Source organism: Apostichopus japonicus, chromosome 8 (assembly GCF_037975245.1).
Source record: "Apostichopus japonicus isolate 1M-3 chromosome 8, ASM3797524v1, whole genome shotgun sequence".
NCBI lineage: Eukaryota > Metazoa > Echinodermata > Holothuroidea > Aspidochirotida > Stichopodidae > Apostichopus > Apostichopus japonicus.
Genome location: NC_092568.1, coordinates 25260092 through 25282243, shown reverse-complemented (window position 1 = coordinate 25282243; position 22152 = coordinate 25260092). Strand labels below are relative to the sequence as shown.

Genomic DNA, 22152 nt, shown 5'->3' with positions numbered 1-22152 from the left:
CCCTTTAACCAGAAAGACAATAGTGACCCACGTGACCGAGTAAGCTATACTGTCTCTTTCTGAAAACTGATTAAAAAGAGAGATGAAATAAAGGTGTGCGTGGGGTGCGGGTGGGGTGGGGAAATATTTAACGATAAATGAATACTATTCCCATGAAGCTACTAGTGCTACTCTAAACCTGGATTCTGAAAGCCGACATACCAGCAAAGAATTCAGTATATAATAACCACTTGGAGGCATTAAACGGGAGCCGTACGGGCGAACTACATGGAACCGCTGACAGCGGTCATATCACGCGATGAAAGGAACACTGGGCAGGGGCGTATCCAGGGGGGCGCAACAGGCGCGCGCTCCCCTATTGGCCGTCACCAAAAAAAAAGAAAAAAGATTAGCAAAAAAAAAAAAAAATATTGATGACGACTTTTATGTGAGATGTCGGTGATCGCTCAACCCCCCCCCCCTCCCGTATGCTTTATTTTTTGTTTGCCAAAAAAAGGTTCTGGCGAAGTTCGGCGGCATAATAGTTTTAGAAACATAGATGGTAATTGTGTTTGTATTATCACTATAAACACTAAGTGACATGCCAGCCATACTATTGTGCATTTTGTGTCCATATTTACTGGAAATGATGCTTATTATTAAGGTCGAAAAATGGATCACATATGGCCATGGGCGGCGATCCTGGGGGGGGAAGGGAGGATATATCCCCCCATGAAAATGGGTGGAGGGGATGTAATACACCATATCCCCCCACCAAATGCCAGGGATAAGAATATTTTCATGCCTACATTTATGCATCATCGTTAATGTACGGCTCTTTTTTCGCTTCATTTCTCGCCTACCATAAACGCAGTGCGATCTTTTCAAATAAAGCGTCTTTATAAAGCAAGAATAGTTGACTGTAGGCTTCATTGGCCCTATAACAACAAAATGTATTATTGCGCCCACGGTATTGATATAGTACATATATGCACCCTCATAGTATTCATATAGGCCCTATAGTAGGCCTACACACGTACATGTTCCCTCGAACAGCTGAGAATCTCATGTTACCAGGGTAATGCTTAATACACGTTTCACCTGGATGCCCTAGCAATCGGTACCTAGGAATGTAACTATGTGTAATTGTGTATTGCATGTGTATAGGCCTATAATAGCCTGCATGAGGCCATTTTCTTCATCGAATAATATAAAAGAGCTCTCGAACATTCTAACGTTGCGCCTGAAACAAGATTGACAGGGGCAATTTTCCCAAAATAACACCCGAAATTAAAAAAAAAAAGTATTTTGGATCCTGATTATGAGATGTTTCGGACATGACATCCCTATTTTAAAGTTGGGTATATGCCGCTTGGAAACCTCGGGAAGTGCCGTTTCCGGCAATCTAGAGGGTTTGTTAATCCCAAAATTAGTCAACAAGGTCATATCCCCCCCCCCCCACTCGGAAGTACGGATCGCCGCCCATGCATATGGCACCATTTTGCATTTCAGCCCTTCTTCGAAAGCAAAAATTGTCCAACCCTTCCCCTTAGACCCATCCCCCAGGACGGCGATCATTCATGCCTGACCCCCCCCCCTATTGGAAAATCCTGGATACGCCCCTGCTGGGTCGTATATACACCTAAGCCTTTTTTGTTTTAATATATGTATACACATTGTCTTAAGAACTTAGGCGCGTAAAATTTCGACTCCGTCTTTTTTAATCTGAGAGCTGAACGTGGAAGAGTCCGGCTTAGTCGTGATGATGGTAAATGGTCTATATCGGATTGTTAGGGTGGGGCGGGGGGGAGGGGGGGACACAAAATTTGCATCCATTCCAAATGACACTTAGGATGTACCTGCTCCCGTGACGAAAAGGGAAATATTACATTACATCTGAACTTCAGGATCAAACAGTTCTTCATGCGTGTTGTCCAGGCTCTATATGTTGAAATAGGCGTTCATAAGTAGGCCGTATAAATACCCCCCCCCCCCCCACCCCCGAAGTTTCACGTTTTTCTCTCGATCCTGTTACGTAATTAATTGCCTTTTTTAATTTATGGTTGCAATCAATAGATACATAAGGTTCCATGGGTCGCATTCAAATGAACACTGTTGAAATAAGCCGTAAGATTAAAGGTGACATTTTGACGGAAAATATTACTGTGGCACGCCGTTTGTACAATATAACAGTTTTTTAAGCTAAAATAACGGGATACGTTATTTAGATGTGCTTTCATTGTTAGTTAACGTTCATTGCCCGTTTTGTGAAGAAGAAGAAAAAACAGAACGTTATGAAAGTAAAAGTACCGTAATATAGTAAATTAACATTCGCTGTTCGTTGTAGAATAACATTTAGTTCGACCCACTATTAATTACATAACGTTTATTAAGAATAAACAGTATATGTAATTGTTGATATTATTACTTAACATCCATTATTTAACCTTTGTGTAAATGAACAATTACACTTTATTACCGTTTTGTATCATTTACCACACATCAGGACACTATCAATTTGGTTACCCAACATTGTGTGGGTTATCATTCTCGTTAGGTGGTTCAGGTGCGTACGTATGTACATAATGTGTCAAAATAATCATGCATGTAGGTTGTAAAAGTATTGCAGTTTATTTCTTGAAAATGTTGCTGCTTGTGCTAAAACTGAGTGACAGTTTTCACATTTTGTCGCAAATATCCAAAGTTGGTATAGCCAATATACGGTACTTTACTTACCGCATACGTAATAATTACATCTTATAAAGCTGTAAAGCTCCTTCAATTAAAGAGTCGCAGATCGACCACTTGCGGTATCCACTAGCCTGTGAAGGCACTTGTGATATTACCGATTAATGGAAAAGAGTGTAAAAGTAGGAAAACTCATTCCGATAAAAGAAGAAAACTTTGCATACGAAGAGTTGTTAATACACGATAATAACGACGTGAATTCACGGTATCATTGACCCGTTAAGAGACGTCGCACCGTTTTTCAAGAACCGCTGTTAAATCCGCTGTTGAAGCCGCTGTTAAATCACGTCTTAGCGCAGACGTGATGGTTGCCGGTATTCGACCGTAAAACACAACCATATATTTTCTAACAGTATAGGGCCGTAAAAAGTGCGCTTGAGTCGCACTTTGTAGCAAGCGAATTTTCAAAACTGAACGACACAACATTACACATTAAAAAACCAAGCTTAGCCAGCCATATTCTATGAATAAGTTTTATCTCGTTACATGTATATTGTCCCTTACGCCAATAGTAAGGGTACCGATATTTCGTAACTGTCACCGCGAGATAGCCCCCTTCATATTGCCGAATGAGGGAAACTCACACTAGTCAATATATTATATTGGCCTATATTCGCGTTAGCTCCTGAGATATTTTGAGAGAAACCTTCTTGAATTATTTAGATGAGTTTGTATGCTTTGCGCATGCTTCAGTGATTGAAACGCGCGCAACGTGTATTTGTATCCAGACGAATTGGCGCGTGCGCTTGTACGCGGATTGAGTTTGCATTAATTTGTGTTCACACCAAAACAATTTTTGATCAACCGAATTTTGAACTTATAGACTGTGAATGTAGCAACCACAGAATCGCAAGATAACACGGATTGTCATTTGACCAGCTGACTATATTACACTGAGACGAAAGAGCAATTGTTGGGTAAGTTACCTTAACAATAGATTTAAACGGCACAATTTCCTTACCGATCAGCTGAAGTTACCGGGATAATTCACATAATTCACGTTACTTTACTTCCCAATTAATATTACGAAGTCCTCGAAAATCAGCTGATTGATAATTCCGCTTACCACTTCACGACAATAACCACTGCAGATCAGGGTTGTAAATGCATATTTGAATGGCCCAGGCCAGGCCTAGTATATTGTATACCGAGTGCTTCATAGGCTCACGTATTGATAATTGCTTCTAAAACAGCCTAGACGACTTTCCGTCGAGAGGGAGTTGTAGTAAAAATGTATGGCCGTGGCTATTCTTACAACTAGTCGTAACAATTATTTATAAACTATTCTTATGACAAAGGCGAATTCAAGCGCAGTAAAGTAAATAAAGCAACTGCGCATGTAGTATGGGTAACCCTAACCCTAAACATAACCCTACACCTTAATCCTAACCCTAACTCTAACCCTAACCGGAAATTATTGTTACTCCTCGTCGTAAAAATAGTACTCCCGGTCATAAAAATAGCAACTGCGCATGCGTAGTCGGAAATTATTCTTACAACTAGTTGTAAGAATAGCCACTTTCAAAATGTATATGTACAGTATACAGTACTTACTACTTACCAACATATTCAGGCCTGTTTGAACTTAATTGTGAATGTTAGTATGTTCATCTGCACAGACAACGCATCGACCACTTGTCTGTGTTCAAGTCAGCAACAAGGGACAGCTTCTGCATATATCTTGGAAGGGCTCATTGTTCACCTCGACCAATTCAAAGCATATATACATCTACGACTTACTTCAAATGTTGGCTACATACATATTCTCGTGGTCGATATTCACGTCATGAACAATGGGGGCCATATTTTATTATCGAAAATCAAACGCAGACGTCCAATATTTGTAACGTTTATTTTTCAACTGTTTAATAAATAATTCAGAAAAGAAATTGTACTTTTGTTATGAACAATTGAAGAATCCCTGCACTCTTTACTTTCAGATCTATCATGAATCATCTTGGGGTATTGTTTCTGGTTGTGTGTTTAGCTGGTGTTTTGCTTACCCGCGCAGAGGCGGCCTGCCCACTCCGAGCAGTAAGGGAATCTGAGCAGGGGCCAGACCTACTGATTCAGCTGAGAAATGCATTACCTACCAGGTACAAAAACGTGCTTGCAGACGAGGTTAGGCACGGTGACGTTCTATCACTCAACGATGATAATCTGAGAATATTAATAAACACGATACACTTGGCATATAACGAGGAACGAATTTACCAGAAATTTAAAGTTATCATCACTCTGTTCGATTGTCGATAACTGTATCAATTTAAGCCAATTGTCATACTGTAACCTAATCAATACAATTTTACTCCTGGAATGTTGAATGTCACTGTCACATCTATACAAGAATAAAGAAACATAGCCTCAGTTATTAAAAAAAAAGAAGAAGAATTAATTCGAGCAGTTCTTGTTTCTTTTATTTGAGTAGTCGTTAAATAGGGACAAAGTAATTTGAACATGTAATGGCGAATGGAATAGCACCCTGATATATAAAACGCATTCAAGCGACAAATATAGAATCGCTAAACCTCATTCATTCATTGTCTCAGCAAGCAGTACTGCTATCAAGGGTGGTGTGGGAAAGGGGAATGGGTAATCACAGTGCCAACCTATCCACCTATACCCCTCCCTTCCCCGAGCCATTTCCCTTTGCAGAATTAATAAACTTAACAGCATGCCAAACACATGAAGACCTAGCGATTGAAAACGATTACGACAAATCTCACTCACAGGGTACCCTTCACCAGCCTGATTGTAATTTGTGGCATGTCTGCACACCGATTGCTCCATCTCTTATCCTGTTTTATGTACATGTGCCTACGCATGCTACAACTGTGAGGTATTTTCGAGGGTAAGGGGTCTATGTGTATTACCCCCGACGTCGTGGTCCGTGGTCGTGCCACCCCACCCCAATGATTTGCAGAGCAATGATTTTCTCGCGGATCTGGTACTGCCATATATGGGGCAAGTGAGGTTATTCGGAAATGACCGTATTCATATAGCTAGTTTATGTGACATTTGTACATATTTGCCCAGCCAGCTATGACGATAACCTTCGTGTCCGTTACATGTCCTTTATTTTCTTTCCGTTGACCATAATCATTATTTAGAATAGTCCGCAAAGTTTTAGCTCCACGACCCTTGATCTTCCATGAGGACTTACCCACCAGACCCCCCCCCCCCCCACACACACACACCTCTCAGAATCTATGCTCGAAAATACATGAGAGCTAGCTTGGACTCGATGTTTTAAATGTTTTAAAATGAACTTTATCGATATCCATCGTCCAGCTCCGAAAACTGAAGGTAATTGTCTGACGACTAGAAATATCCCGCGACTCAAGGAACATTTGTCGCGACCAACTTAGTGGGTCACGCCCAATAGTTTGCGGAGCTTCCGTTTACATGCAACCTATATCAGAATTGTAGGCGTGTGAAGAATGGTACCCTACATGGGCGGCGATCCGTACTTCCGAGTGGGGGGGGGGGGGGATATGACCTTGTTGACTATCTAAGCGTAGCGCCACCATGTGTTGGCGCGAAGCGTACAAGAAAATTTTGGGATTTACAAACCCTCTAGATGGCCGGAAACGGCACTTCCCGAGGTTTCCAAGCGGCATATACCCAACTCTAAAATAGGGATATCATGTCCGAAATATCTCATAATCAGGATCCAAAATACTTTTTTTTTTTTTCTTTTCGGGTGTTATTTTGGGAAAATTGCCCCTGTCAATCTTGTTTCAGGCGCTACGTTAGAATGTTCGAGAGCTCTTTTATATTATTCGATGAAGAAAATGGCCTCATGCAGGCTATTATAGGCCTATACACATGCAATGCACAATTACACATAGTTACATTCCTAGGTACCGATTGCTAGGGCATCCAGGTGAAACGTGTATTAAGCATTACCCTGGTAACATGAGATTCTCAGCGGTTCGAGGGAACATGTACGTGTGTAGGCCTACTATAGGGCCTATATGAATACTATGAGGGTGCATATATGTACTATATCAATACCGTGGGCGCAATAATACATTTTGTTGTTATAGGGCCAATGAAGCCTACAGTCAACTATTCTTGCTTTATAAAGACGCTTTATTTGAAAAGATCGCACTGCGTTTATGGTAGGCGAGAAATGAAGCTAAAAAAGAGCCGTACATTAACGATGATGCATATAAAGGCATGAAAATATTCTTATCCCTGGCATTTGGTGGGGGGATATGGTGTATTACATCCCCTCCACCCATTTTCATGGGGGGATATATCCCCCCTTCCCCCCCCCCCCAGGATCGCCGCCCATGGTACCCTAAGTTTAAAAGTAGTAGTTGTAGGCTATTATACCATTAAACTGAATATAGAAAAGTTTGACAACGTTTCTTTCGTTTGTTTTACATTGCTATAGTGACAATCATGATATTGACAAAACTGTTAGCTGAATATTTTCGGCGACTTTCATAACACGAGTTTTCCAAGCTTTAGAACGAACCGCTGGGTTGTGTGTGACAGCTGTTTTCACTCATGAAACACACACACACACAAATTGTCTCCACGCATGCGATGAACTTCAGAGAACGTGGTGCACACGATCATTATATGACACGCATTTCCACCAAAACAGTTGTAAAATTGTAGTTTTTCCCCTTCAATAATACACGTTGACAGAACAACATAAAAAATACGCTCTTTGATACAGAATGAAATTATAAAAATGGTTGATATTTATTCAGTTTTCATAAAACCTTTATAGCATTCGCTGTTAAGTAGACTTAGCAAGCGCGCGTCAGTGCAGTTTGCGCATTTTACAAACTTATGATTTTCGCTTGTCGCGCTTTCAACGGGTCACTGTTTTCAAGCGTATAAACAATAATAAAGTTGGTGACGCTGTTTAATATGTTATCATAATAAAACCCTTTTCTTGGATTTGCCTCTGATATATATGATATGTGATGTATGCCGTGAATACCTACAACCATGTCAACATTCCGAGAAAAAAATCTGTCCTGACATATTCAACAATTGTGAAAACTGCCAATTATTATTCAAACTAAAACAACATTGGCGACTAAACCTGCGGTATAGGCTTGCTTAAAACGGTTAGAGAGCTAAGAAATCGAAGAGAGTGAGTAGGGAAGAGCATGATGCAGTAGCATAATCAAAGAGCGAGCATTTGTCCCGATTACAATTTCTCCCTTTGGACACACATCTCCCCCAAATTAAGATGGAAAATAAAAACCAGTGAAACAACAAGCTACCCTCCTCCTTGAGCTCATCAGCAGTGTAGTGACCTATTGTTTAATGCATGCACGTAACTGCATGCATCACTATACTTTTAATGGTAATGATCTAAACGTTGACCTTTGGTCTTTCATCAGAGTTCAACTCGGTTCACTTTGGTCTCTTTGTTCTGTCCATTGCTCTTCTCCATACATCCTCTCATCTGCCAGTTGTATAGCTCTTTCTTCCATCTTTCCTTAATATCTTCCATGATCTGATTGATTTCATCATTATCACCAGCTCGCAGTACCAAGTCCTTATACATGTGTCTTATACGTTCTCTGGAGAGGGTTCTTATCTTAATGAAGACGTTAAATTCTTTTTTGATGATTTCCTCAAGGTCTGGCGCATAGAACGGATGGCGCATAACATCAAATGGCGTTGGAGCAAAGCCGCATTCCTTGTTATTGTCTTCCTGCGTGAGGCATAACATCAAGCAGCACAAAATAACTGCAACATGGATGGCCTGTTGGAGTAGAATTTAAATTCTCAAAGTATCAATTGATATCTAATTACGCCAGATTAGCCTACTAGCAGGAATTGTCAATTAAAAGTTTATATCTTCATCACAATTGCCCAATTAAGAAACGACATGTGTGTACACCCCCACCAAGCCCCCCCCCCCCTTCTTCTGCAGACGACATTTTCATAATTATCCTTGGCGAACGAAATAAGACTATTACAATACACAAAACCTATCCTCAGTTACTTGAAAGATTATGGAAATTTCAAAGCGACAGCAGATAAACATAGAAGCTTACAGCTTATATATATGAATGCTTATATGCTATACACGTGTATGACATATGCTTACCTGAAACATTGCGAGCGGAGAATCGAAAAGATAAACACCGCTTAGGTTGAACATGCAATGATTGCATTGAAGTGCGCGTAGAAAATATACAAGATGAAACGTTGAATCGTTCAGAGTTCAAGAACACTTCGAAGACACCAAGGGAAATATATGCACTAAATACTAGTCTATGTTATAAGGCGCCATTTCATACACACTTGCCAGTACACATCATGCATAATCTGTCGTAAGATCTTGAAGATAAATTAATGGAAAACTTGAAATAAGTACGCGCGCATCTTGATTTATGCGTGGGTTATACATGTATATACCGCGCACTATGACCGCGCACATCGCAAACTACAGATCATTACGCGCACTCGGAGTAATTATTAGCGCGTGTGAAGGCGGTACCAGCAATATATGTTACAGCGCCGATCTATGGGTGGTTCTATAGAGGTTCACCGCATTGGGCATTATCTTCAGATGCTTCAAAAGTTCATGGTATGTCGATCCGTCAGCCCCTATATTCCTTTTCCTAGCACCTCTCTTCACATTGTAGAATGTAACAGAAAACTGATATTCAGTGTCAATACACTTTGACCCTTTATGCGTGTGGCCCTGTAGCCCGGCGAACTTGAGACCGTGAAGTTTTGAGAAGTATTCCATAAATACCATTCGATTAGTTATATCAAACAAACTGAATTACTTGAAAAGCTATTCTGAATTGGAATTGTAACCGACTGACTAAACTGAAACACTGCAACTTTTAAAAGTCAGCAGTATAGGCCTCAAATTACAGCATCCTAAAAAAATCTATAGAAGTTCTTCAGTAAAGGACAGCAACATCTCTCAGTGTGGGTAACTACTTTTACAGATGCCGTAAAATGCATGGTTTACACTTATTTGACTTTCTAGCACATGGGGGGGGGGGTGGGTGGGTGGGGGAACAGATTACCTTTAAGGCATAACAACATTTTTAAAATATACGACAAATATTGGAGTACTTTGTCCACTCACTACGTCATGAATCACCCACCTACATTAGACTAGAATGCGTGACTGGGTATTTGGAATGGGCGGAATAGGGCATAACTAGGTGTCCGGCGCTGGAGTCCTACAAAGCAAGTGGTTTGTTGGGAACATTGGATGAACCTAGTGTCTTTCGCGACCATTTAAGTCCCTGTAACCGTCTTATACAGAAATCAAGAGTCTCGGTACAGAAGATTCTGCCAATAATCCGATCTGTTTTCATTGAAGGACGTTTCTAACACACGATGTAGTTAAATGATGTATGTGGTGTCAAGTAACATACAAAGGTTCCTCAAGGAACAGACCAAATATGTGACATCCATGCCTGACGAGAGTGTGACAAGTTGGGAGGGGGATATTCCCACGACCCTGGGGAAACATAAGAAAAAAGCAATATAGTCTTATTTTGTTGCCGAATGGAGCACCTATAACGATGTTATTTTCAAGGGGACCTTTCTACACGCCATGTGTTCTGAAATGTCGGGTAATGCGAAGCTATGAATGGAATGAAGAACGAAGGGTTTGAAGCTAGCAAGCGAGATAAGTGAAAGGAAGATGGAAGGATACTTTGAGCGCTTTCCAATTTGGACTTGTAGACACAGAAAAGTACACTTTCCCCTTTACATTTACACGAAGTAATTTCCCACAGAAATTTTCTTCAGGTCATAATAATAATTACACGATATGGTGGGGAAGTTAACCAGAAGCTGTCCAGCTGGCTTCAGCTACATTGATGGGACTATCACTCATAAGAATTTAAGATGGGGTTATGACCCAGCGTCAATGAGGCTTATAATTTAGGGAATAATTTCGGTCAATAATTAGGTCTCCTTGCACTGTTGTGCTGATACTCTGTGCAAGATTTTGTATTAGGTTTAAACTCTTCACCCCCAGCCCGCCCCCCAACCCCTCCCTGACTTTAATAATGTGAGTAATATACTGTATGATGGTAAAAAAAAAACAGAACACAAAATATCTCTTAAAACTGTCTTTTATTTCAAAAATCTTGGTTATAAATAAACAAGATGACCAGAAACCTATCTACAAGCCTTTCTCTTTTAAGTAAGATTAACCTTTAACCCCCAAATAACTCATCCCAACAACCTGCTGTCCCCAAAGATAATTCTACGACAAATCATCGCACATTAATCTCATTCAAGTCAGAATAGAATCGTATCTGACAGTGCTACAAACTCAATTAACAAACAGCTTGTAAGAAAGAAATACTACAAATATATACAAGCACTGTCATCACTAGTCACAGGAATATTAACGAGGATTGCTTCCATTACCAGGGTGACATCTTCACTACTGTCCAATCACATACTTTACTTACGGTTTCCTAGTTTTGCTTAATTCCGTACAAGCAGGATTTTTGCATTATAGCATTGATCCCAAATGTGATTACCAAAAAATCAAATTAACTCACAATCCTTACATTTTTTCACCCAATTTTCATAGCTAATTAAGAGTTATTGATAATTCCAATTGATTTAGCAGAAAAGTATTACAGATCATACTGAGCTGCTTTAGTGTTGTCCCATTGGAATCAGACTTTGGATCAAACTATATTAGGTCATTAGAGGATTATTACCATCAAATTAGTGTTCACTTTCCAGGTTTAGGGCTGTTTTAATTGTTTGTGCGAGACACCCATCTAGCTAATGCATTAAAATCATTCTTTAACATCTCACAAACAAAATCTCTCCCTTGTTTTAAAAAGAGAGAGATAATTGTAGCATTAAAAGTCACAGAATGACTTTGAAAGAACCAAAACTAATGATGACTTATGGTAGTGTTACATAAAACAGTAACCTCCTTGCTAACAACATTTTCTTGTTTGTTCTTGCAAAGTTAATCCCACAATGCTGCTCCCCATTCTGGTAGTTTTAAGGGTTGAATCGGTTGGTCATTATGATTTAGTATGTCAGACACACTGAATTAAGTACTGAGTGTCTGGATTCATTGACATACTGATGACAATTGGTCTTGGAGATTGAGAACCTGGTTTTTCTTAAAATGACATATTCTTGCTTACTCGTGTCACAAGATCACTGGGCCCCATAGAGTAGAAGTTAATCTGTTTGTTCCACTTTTCATTGTTTTAAGTTATAAAGGGCAACAACTACTAGGAAAACCAATCTCATATTAATGAAAGAGATAACTTTTACTGTGATATCATATTTACAAATCATATCACAGATTATTAAAGGTAAAGATGTCTCAGAATAAAAATGTCTTTCTTAATACACTTAATAGATGAGCCTGACGCTAACCTCAAGTCTGACTTAAGTACGGCTACTATGTTAAACAGATTTTTGTCCCATCACAAAGCACAACTGTACATGTTTTGCTAATCAGTAGGTCATACTTGCATCCAATTAGCAGGTTTAATAGCCAAATTCTATTTTTGCAAGACAGCTTTATTTCTGAGAATGCATTTGGAAACAGCATAATGACATCTTAGCATAGTAAGTGACATCCTAACATAGTAAATGATGTTGTAGCATTGAGACATCACATCACAGAGAGTGACGTCATAGCATAATGTGTAATATCACATCAAGGAGTGTCACCATGGCATAGTGAGTGATATCTTAGCATAGTGATATCATAGCATACTGAGTGATATCATAGCATACTGAGTGATGTCATAGCACAGTAAGTAATATCACATCAATGAGTGTCACCATAGCATAGTGAGTGACATCTTAGCATAGTGATATCATAGCATACTGAGTGATGTCATAGCACAGTAAGTAATATCACATCAATGAGTGTCACCATAGCATAGTGAGTGACATCTTAGCATAGTGATATCATAGCATACTGAGTGATATCATAGCATACTGAGTGATGTCATAGCACAGTAAGTAATATCACATCAATGAGTGTCACCATAGCATAGTGAGTGACATCTTAGCATAGTGATATCATAGCATACTGAGTGATATCATAGCATACTGAGTGATGTCATAGCACAGTAAGTAATATCACATCAATGAGTGTCACCATAGCATAGTGAGTGACATCTTAGCATAGTGATATCATAGCATACTGAGTGATGTCATAGCACAGTAAGTAATATCACATCAATGAGTGTCACCATAGCATAGTGAGTGACATCTTAGCATAGTGATATCATAGCATACTGAGTGATATCATAGCATACTGAGTGATGTCATAGCACAGTAAGTAATATCACATCAATGAGTGTCACCATAGCATAGTGAGTGACATCTTAGCATAGTGATATCATAGCATACTGAGTGTCGTCATAGCATAGTAAGTAATATCACATCAATGAGTGTCACCAAAGCATAGTGAGTGACATCTTAGCATAGTGATATCATAGCATACTGAGTGATATCATAGCATACTGAGTGATGTCATAGCATACTCAGTGATGTCATAGCATAGTAAGTAATATCACATCAATGAGTGTCACCATAGCATAGTGAGTGACATCTTAGCATAGTGATATCATAGCATACTGAGTGACATCATAGCATAGTTAGTATTATCACATCTATGAGTGTCACAACAGCATAGTGAGTGGCATCTTAGCATTAGTGAGTGACATCATAGCATACTGAGTGACAATCATAGCATAGTCACATGAGTGACATCAGTATTTTGCTACAAAGTCATCAATTCAAAGAGGAGTATAAAGTGCTTCAGTGTCTGCTACTAAAAGTAGTCTCTTTTTAAGATGTGGTTTTAAGTGACATAATGCTCTGTTTCAAAGACATTTCCTAACAAATTATTTCTCCTAAGAGACTGAAGCTTAAGGTCGCAGATTTTGTTTTTGCATTACATATAGAATCTATCATTGGATGGACACGTCTCTATTGTATCAATTAGAAAAGAAAGAAAAAATATAAAATAAAGTAAGAATGATGTTATGATTCACAGGTTTGAATAATCCATGTAGTTAATTTACCCAATCAGCTTCTACTTGAAAATGAGATCATTCCATTATTAATGATGAAGTAAATCAATTTAATCGTTTCCTCCGGGTTTTTTTTTCTTGCAAAAATGGCCTGAAGATCCACTGCGGATGTGCTAAAATATATCTGTTTCACAATTTTGAAACAAATCTACCCAAGAAGAATTTATGGAGTTTGTAAAGATGAAGCCTGCCATCAAATAGATGCCATGTTGCAATCATCGTTGATTGGTCAGTATCATCATCCGTGGAATGTAGAGCTCAGATCAAGTCAATGACTAAAACAAAGAAGAAAAACAGATTCTTATCAATGACTTCAGATAGCATGATAAATAGCAGTAGTATTACCAGGAATATGGTCAAGAACAAATGGCGAAGAGGTATGAAGGAGATGAAGTAGGATCTCTTTCAATTCTCCTCAATACCCCCCTACCAACCCCCCCCCCCCCCATTCCCTGACAGCACTCCCACCGTTTTTACTCTTTTGTGTCCCCAGATTATTGGTTTAAAGGAACCTTCAGTTCGACAGAGTATCGGAACCTTAGACAATAGCAGCACATAACAGAGTCCTCAAGATCTACCCTCTAGAATACCTTAAAGGGGTTGGTTGTAGGTCACTGCCAGAACACATGTCCCATAAGAGTCCTCAAGATCTACCCTCTAAAATACCTTAAAGGAGTTGGTTGTATTTCACTGCCAAAATACATTTCCCATAAGAGTCATTCAATTTATCTTCTTGTCTATAGCTAGTTAATGATCCTCAACAATTTATGAAAATGACAGTTTCAGCCCTTTTTCTTGTATGCAAATGCAGGCTATGCCTAGGTGCAGCATTCACTGTTCAATTTGGTAGGGCCATGCTGAACAAGATAAACACTGACATTTTGCTTTGAATGTGATGTTCTTAAGATTTGAAAACATCTGCTGCGACATCTCTGCCAAAAAACGACAATACGATTGCTTTTGGGAAGAATTTGATGCAAGGAAACGTATATATTACTAATACAGCTTGCTGCTGAACTGCTCCTCACATATCCTTGAATTAGGGAAACCAAAAAACCCTGGGTGTTTCTCAGAGGCATGAGTGAATAACACACATATTTATGATTTGGGATTTAATACTCACTGTTCATTGGCATTTCATCCACTTGTGTACTGTAGTACTGTTCAATGTCACGGAGAATACGGATGTCGTCACTCTTCACAAAGTTGATGGCCACACCCTTACGACCGTACCGTCCTGAACGGCCTATTCTGTAATGCGAGGGAGAAGGTTGCGGATACTTAAAGTTTGGATCTGGTTAATACAGTGACCCTAAATGGCACCTCGTAAAGAATTTGTGCCTCTGGAAGGAAGGTGGCGATGTGTCAAATTATTCAGATCCAATGAATTACTCCGGACAGTTTAAAGACGGATATTTAACACACTTTTTTCAGGTGCTTCATACAAGGATTTTTTTCTGCAAGAGATCTTAGACTAATGTGTCTTTTGTTCTCCCACCTGAACTATTCAGCTTTCAGTTTTGGGTAAGATACTAGTCAGAGGTCATAGACCAGGTCCTTGCATGACTACTGTGTGACCCAATGGTTAAATCCAATTATACTTATTACACCCATCCTAAAAGTGGTGGAAGTAGGGATTCACAGGATAATAGAAAGGCCAACTGAGAACCTTGATGATATTAAACATTCGAAGATAAATTTTGTTGGATATTATTATTATTATTATTATTATTAAAACTTTATTTTGAGAGGGTAACTCGTTTAGCCGAAGCTAATCTTCCACGAGGCCCTCGTACAATACAAAAATGGATAAATATAAATTAAAATATATAAGTATAAAACTAGAATGTAGCAAATTAAAAATGCTAAATGAAGGATGAAATTATGAATGGGTATAAGCGAATAAGATTCATAAACTACGATCAAAATGAAATAAGAATAATATGCATATTAGGCAAAACGATTTCCCTTCTAGCTTACCTGTGGATGTATAATTCACGGTTGTTGGGCAGGTCGTAGTTTATGACCAGGGAAACCTGTTGTACGTCTATGCCTCTTGCCCACACATCTGTGGTTATCAACACTCGACTGAAAGAAACATAACACAGACATGACATGAAAGAGAAGGATCGGAGAATACAACTCTCATCATTAAGTATGTTGTGATACAGATAGAATGCTTTTGATGAACAACTCCTCTTTGTAAATTTAAAGAGCCTGCCAGAGGACAACTGTTCTGTCTAAAGTTATCGTGCTACAAAGAAGGCTAACATTATAGTACTCTCATATATAAGCCCTGTTTAAGTTTAGCCACGTATCTATTCAAAACTGTGACACAGGATCTATTAATGAACAACTAGCCCCCAAAAGCTAAGAAATATATACTTCCATTTGCAAGTTATACTTCCTTGAAAGTCAGGTCCCTAGGCTGCAAGTCTGTGAATGTTTTGATGTCTTTGTGCAACAAAGATATACTAAACTAAAAATTTCACAGAGACAGCTGATTAAGTTTAGATAAATATCTCGTAGGCTGATCACCATTACCACCCATCAATCCATTACAATCTATGCATTTCAACTTACCAACCTATGGAGAAATTATGATAAATCAACAAGGTAGCAGAAGTCATATGCTTGCACTGGTTAGAAAGTGCTGTTGCATGGCAGATAAAACTCTACAACGACATGACACATACCTTGTTCCTGATCTGAATTCTTTCATAATTTCATCCCTCTCCTTCTGCGTCATTCCTCCGTGCATAGAAGATACTGTGAAATTAGCCTCTCTCATCTTCTCTGTCAGCCAGTCCACCTGGTGAGAGACATAATTATAATTAACAGGTTTAATGCAGTAGATAACATTTTTGTGGATATTCTCGCAGAACCCATGAACCATGGCAAACCTATTAAAAAGACGAAAAACTTGGGTACATTTAGGAGGATTTGATATGGCTAACTACTCGGTCAATGATCTACCCATCTGACCTGTATCTCCAGGTGTGATTAACATCACAGATCAAACTCCCGAAAAATGACAACTACAAAAATTAAATAGCGATCTAATATCTTTTGAAAAATAATACCCAAGTGTGAATAAAATGGATAGGATTTTTCTGTAACAAAATAGGCGAAAATATTATTGTTTATCTCATCTGGAATTCATTTTAGGGAAGTCACCTCTTATAGGAGAAGGCATTGACTTGGCAAGCTACCGATAAAAAATACAATCTCATTTTCATGCAAGAAAGTTACATTTTCTAAGAATAAGAGGTTTCTATAGCTGTAACCTGGAAGACTTTTTGCCTCACACTTCTAGCCTAAAAAATATGTGGTATAAAGACTAATATAACTATCTATACCTTTCTCTTGGTGTTGCAGAATATAACAGCCTGGCTGATTGTGAGTGTGTCGTAAAGGTCACACAGGGTGTCAAATTTCCACTCTTCCCGTTCAACTGCGACAAAGAACTGCTTGATTCCCTCCAACGTCAACTCATCACTGTAGAAAACGGGAGGGGGGGGGGGGGGATATATTCAGTACCATGTTAATGTTAAGTTACAACATATTTCCAACATAAGTAGGTTACCATAGAAACTTCATGTACTACTAAGGAGATTGATGGAAAGGTAAAATGTGGTGATACAGAGACTAGAGACTAAAAAAACTAAATGAAAGGAAAGAAAAATCAGTATGTAAATTTATAAAACAATAAAAAATAGTTCCAGTCACTTCTCATACATTTCCTAAAAACACATCAATTTTATGGAAGATTTTAAAACTTTCTTGTTTTGTTACAGATATAATGACTCTTCTGCTAATATCACGTTACTTTGTAAACAAAAGAAACTTTGTCCTTTCCTTTCCTTCATTCTTAAAAACTACATCCTGAAGTCATTTTATATTTTAATTTAATCTTAGAGCATCTTTATGCCTATACCCATTCACACTGCATGTATTATGCCCAGTTTAATGTCAACACTTAGTAATATTACACCAGTGCAATTTCCTGCATAATGAAATGGTGATCAAGAACTATCTAAGCAACCATCCATGTAATTTCACCACAATATATATATATGAAGTATACAATGTATGCAGCATCAATTCTACTTGCACACAATCAGGCCTACTCTCTGTCACAAGAATATATAGAAATTTTAATAAAAATTTAGAAGACAGATCAGAAAGCTATTCTCAGGTTGTTTTCTCACCGTTTGACCAGGATGCGGACTGGATCTGTCATGAACTTATGCGTCATTTCAAGCACATCGTGAGGGAGGGTGGCACTGAACAGACACACCTGAGTAGCTGGAGGAAGGTACCGGTATACATCATAGATCTGCTCCTTAAAACCTACACAGAAATGAAACAAGACAACATTCATAACAGCTGTCTATGGTACAAATCATCATACAGTTGGAATGCAAGATTTCACAGTCACACAGGTATATTGGTCATGGTAATGACTGCAAACTTGGAAACGTGTGTGAGAGCAACAACAAAATAGATGCTAAGTCTGTATTATCAAGTATTATTACATGTACTGCATGCGTGGACAGAATGCACCATTTACTCTATGCTATAGGTAAGTGCGACACAGCTAATAAACCGTCCTATACTGCATATTTGTGTGTAACTGCAGGCAGTCAGGCACTGTATGTTATCACGGTAGACAACATATGCCAACCAGTTCTGGCCTGTTGAAGTATTACAATATTACTAGATCAATATGAGTGAAAAACGTTTCCCTACACTTTCGTGACAATACTGCCAACACAAAACTCCTTTCCTTACCTTTGTTTAACATTTCGTCTGCCTCATCCAGGATCAACATCTTGATGGATCTGGTCCTCAGATGTCTCCTTCGGATCATATCTATGGAAATAATTCACGGAAATGTTATGATAATCGTGACACAAACATCCATCCATACACACCTGTCTGTTAGTGCTTTACCAGGATCCCTCTAAATCAAACTGGATTTTTTCCCCTTCATTTGCTTTATATGAATATTTAAAGTCATACTAAGGAACTGCATTGTTGTGGGACTAAAGTATCAATGAGTATTGAAAATAACATCTAAGAAGTCCTGACACGAGCATATAACTTCTTTTACACCAATGATCACCAAAATACTCACCAAAAACTCTGCCTGGAGTTCCAGAAACAATGTGTTGTCCGTAATCTAATTTTCTGATATCTTCTCCGATACTTGTTCCACCAATGCACGCATGGCACTGAACACTCATGTAATCACCTAAGGCTAGGATCACCTGCAGACATTATTAAAAATAAAATTTCAAGTTTTTCAATGCATACTTGCAGCTTAAGCTACATTCACAAATAACCAAAGCTATTACACATGAAAAATAATAGCTTTGGTAGTCAACGGGTTCATATTTCTTCTAGGTTGTTGGACATGGATGACAATGACACAATGAAAAACAATATTACATAATCGTTTTTAAGATGTTATGCAGAACCTGCTTCTGTTCAGAATCACTTAACTGACATTTTAGTCACCTTCTCTGAAATTAACATATGCAATTTAGAAATGATCTCTTTGCTTGTTTGCTTCTAGTTTCTTCTTGGCATGATACTGAATACCAAACTAACCTTATCACACAAGCTGTTATTGAAGAGCCTGCTTCAATTCAAAATGAGATAAATGTTTTTGTCAGTCTTTTTGCATGTGTTACCTAGCATCTTCTGGGATTTTTTTTTCCACTTATGCTAATTTAACTTTGAATATCATTGATTTCTGCTTTAATTTAATTAATTTAATTACTAACATTTATCTAGACTCACCTTCTGTATTTGGACTGCTAACTCTCTTGTGGGAGACATAATTAGAGCTTGAGTCTCTCTCATCTAAAAAAAAAAAAAAAAAAAAAAAAAGGTACGGTCCAGAATTACTCAAGCAAATTTGACATATCAAATCTTCAAAAGCCAAGACCAGGGTTAAATATGGAAAAAAAAAGAAAAGATTGCAGTCTATGACTATGTACCTCCATAACCAAACACATGAGTTACAATCATGGTTTCTCGAACTTTGGCTACAATTTTACACCACAGTGTAAACATTAGGATTTCATAGAGCCCTGATAACGACTTTTGTGGACAACACTGCATGAAATATTCCATATTTCTCTAAACATCTACTTCGTCCAGGAGACAAGAAAAATGTATAAACTTGTCTTCATAAAGCTTGTTTCGAGCTGTTTCCCTTTAAAACTATTCATCTTTCGATACATTCCTTGTCAGATACAAACCACATCCATGTATCTGTGTTAATCTTTCTTACATTCAATTCAATTCTCATTACACGATCACATTGAATGGGAAGGTCATATCTGACCGTGACATTATTTCTATTACTGAGACATGCTGTTTAGCAAAAGATAGCATATTAATTTGGGATGAGGAAGAGCAATTGAGGTATAAACCTACCTGGACTTCCAGACATTGAAGGACTGCCATAGAGAACGTGGCTGTCTTACCAGTACCAGACTGTGCTCTGTAAGGTAAAGTTAAACCAGAAACATGTGTATTGTCACGAAAATTAATCATTCATTTTGCCAAACAATACCTCTAGCAAAGCTAACATGAGACAAGATTTCTATGAAACATGAATGTTATCAAAAAAATTATAAAAAAAAAACTTTCGTCAGCTCTTGACCTACAACAAGGCAATCAGGCACACACAACTCCTGGCGTTAAACAAACATTTAAATAAATTGATCAGAACGAATGAAAATCAGAAATGTATGCAGTCTCAGATAATTTTTAAGATTTGTTTGCTTGTCCGATCCTACCAAAACAGCAAATATTACATACAGAGGAGGACCCTGTTTCATGTGTGGAGAATGTAAACACACAGTTTACATGAGGGTAGTACAAACTCATTTCATTTACTTTACTTACTGTGCAATTACATCTCTTCCTTTGAGAACTGGCTTAATTGCTCTCTGTTGAATAGCTGAAGGTTTTTCAAAACCTGTGAAAGAGAAACATTGGAAGGCATTATAAAAATGAAATGTGTCTTGAACAACAATGCAGGTAAACGACATGAAAATAAAGTCATATTTAATTTAACCGTGTAGAATTGGTTGAAATCTCCAGTTACTTCTGTTAACCTTGAAGGCAACCTAAAAATGTACAAAATGGACTTGACAGATCTAACATAGTACTAGGTTAACACTTGCAGTTAAAACATATATATCTCCTTGGTGCTTCATTATTCACACATACACCTACAGAAAAATTTGTGGTGGGTGAGTCAGAGAGAAAAATCAATGCTTAGCTTGGTGAAATGTGGGGTGTTTCTTTGTTATTTTGCTTGGACAATCAAATTTGCTGTGAAGACAACCAAATGAACCACTGAATCCAGCTAGTCTAATAGTAACTTCAGATCAAATAGATTTCTCATGCTCAGTATTATAACCCCATAACTACTACTAATGGAAGGCTGTTTCTTGATCAACTGAATGTCCCCTCTGCATCTGAATGCTAGGCCAAAGTAGGAAAAGTAAAACTAGCCTTGGTCCTTGTTGGATACAAGTTTCTGAACTTCACACTATGTGTACCGTAATGCTAATGATATGCCTGGAATAATTGCAGAATACCCTGCAACTTTGAAGCAACACCCTTAAAAGAGGTTGGCTACGGCGACCGTATGAGGTGTCTAGTAATACGCAGAGAAATGCCAAGTCCAATGTATCATGCCATTGTGGCTACACTGTGGGTTCAATGTGGAAGTTAAAACGAGCAGAAATGATACAAATGAACTAAATTCAATGTATGAACTAGTATGATGCTGCTGTGGCTACACCGTCAGACGGGTTAATATTTTTTGGCCATACCTTTTAAGAACGACCAATCATTACATGGTTATAACTATTATTACTATTGGTGAATACGAGAAATGACACGAATAGACTACGTTAAATGTATTATGCTGTTGAGGAGTGCAACAGTCTAGCGAGCTACAGCGTGGAGCTTAGTGTTGCGGGGTATTCTGCAAATTAATTCAAAAGACCTAGCCTAGGCCTTAGTTGGTCCACTGTGTTTCATTCGTTAAGCTTGGCTAGGCTAGCCTACATACCGTAAGCGTATACACCACGAATTAGATCATCACGCAGTCCAAGCGAATCAAACGTGGGGATCACTTCAACCCCTTCGCTGGTCTCAAATTCAACTGCTTCGTTAGTGAGCACCTTTCGGGCCATGCTAACTGCTCAAAATTACCACTGGTGAATGATACTTTTCCGTTCTTTCCGAAGTTTTTTTCACGTTGGTATGTTTGCGTTAGGAACCGGACTATAGTATCGTTAATGCATGGGTATAGGCCGATATTTGATACGAAAGAAATGCG

General features: G+C 38.4%; 2 protein-coding genes and 2 long non-coding RNA genes across 4 annotated transcripts in view; 2 read left to right on the top strand and 2 right to left on the bottom strand.

The window, feature by feature from the left end:
* Positions 1 to 22152, top strand: part of LOC139971271 (uncharacterized) — a 34346-nt gene that overhangs the window by 6791 nt on the left and 5403 nt on the right. The window lies entirely within an intron of this gene.
* Positions 291 to 5127, top strand: LOC139971269 (uncharacterized). The gene is made up of 2 exons (XR_011794345.1): positions 291 to 3644; positions 4668 to 5127. It is a non-coding gene; the product is annotated as an uncharacterized lncRNA (long non-coding RNA).
* LOC139971265 (uncharacterized) lies at positions 7423 to 9046 on the bottom strand. Its single transcript, XM_071977582.1, has 2 exons — positions 8816 to 9046; positions 7423 to 8467 (listed from the first exon to the last, which is right to left on the bottom strand). The coding sequence occupies exons 1-2, from the start codon at positions 8867 to 8869 to the stop codon at positions 8096 to 8098; spliced, it is 426 nt and encodes a 141-aa protein (XP_071833683.1). The 5' UTR covers positions 8870 to 9046; the 3' UTR covers positions 7423 to 8095.
* LOC139971260 (eukaryotic initiation factor 4A-III) lies at positions 10802 to 22124 on the bottom strand. Its single transcript, XM_071977574.1, has 12 exons — positions 21883 to 22124; positions 20703 to 20775; positions 20229 to 20295; positions 19587 to 19649; positions 18919 to 19051; positions 18573 to 18653; positions 17990 to 18131; positions 17138 to 17276; positions 16475 to 16590; positions 15759 to 15866; positions 14902 to 15029; positions 10802 to 14053 (listed from the first exon to the last, which is right to left on the bottom strand). Exons 1-12 carry the CDS (start codon positions 22004 to 22006, stop codon positions 14037 to 14039), a joined length of 1191 nt encoding a protein of 396 aa, XP_071833675.1. The 5' UTR covers positions 22007 to 22124; the 3' UTR covers positions 10802 to 14036.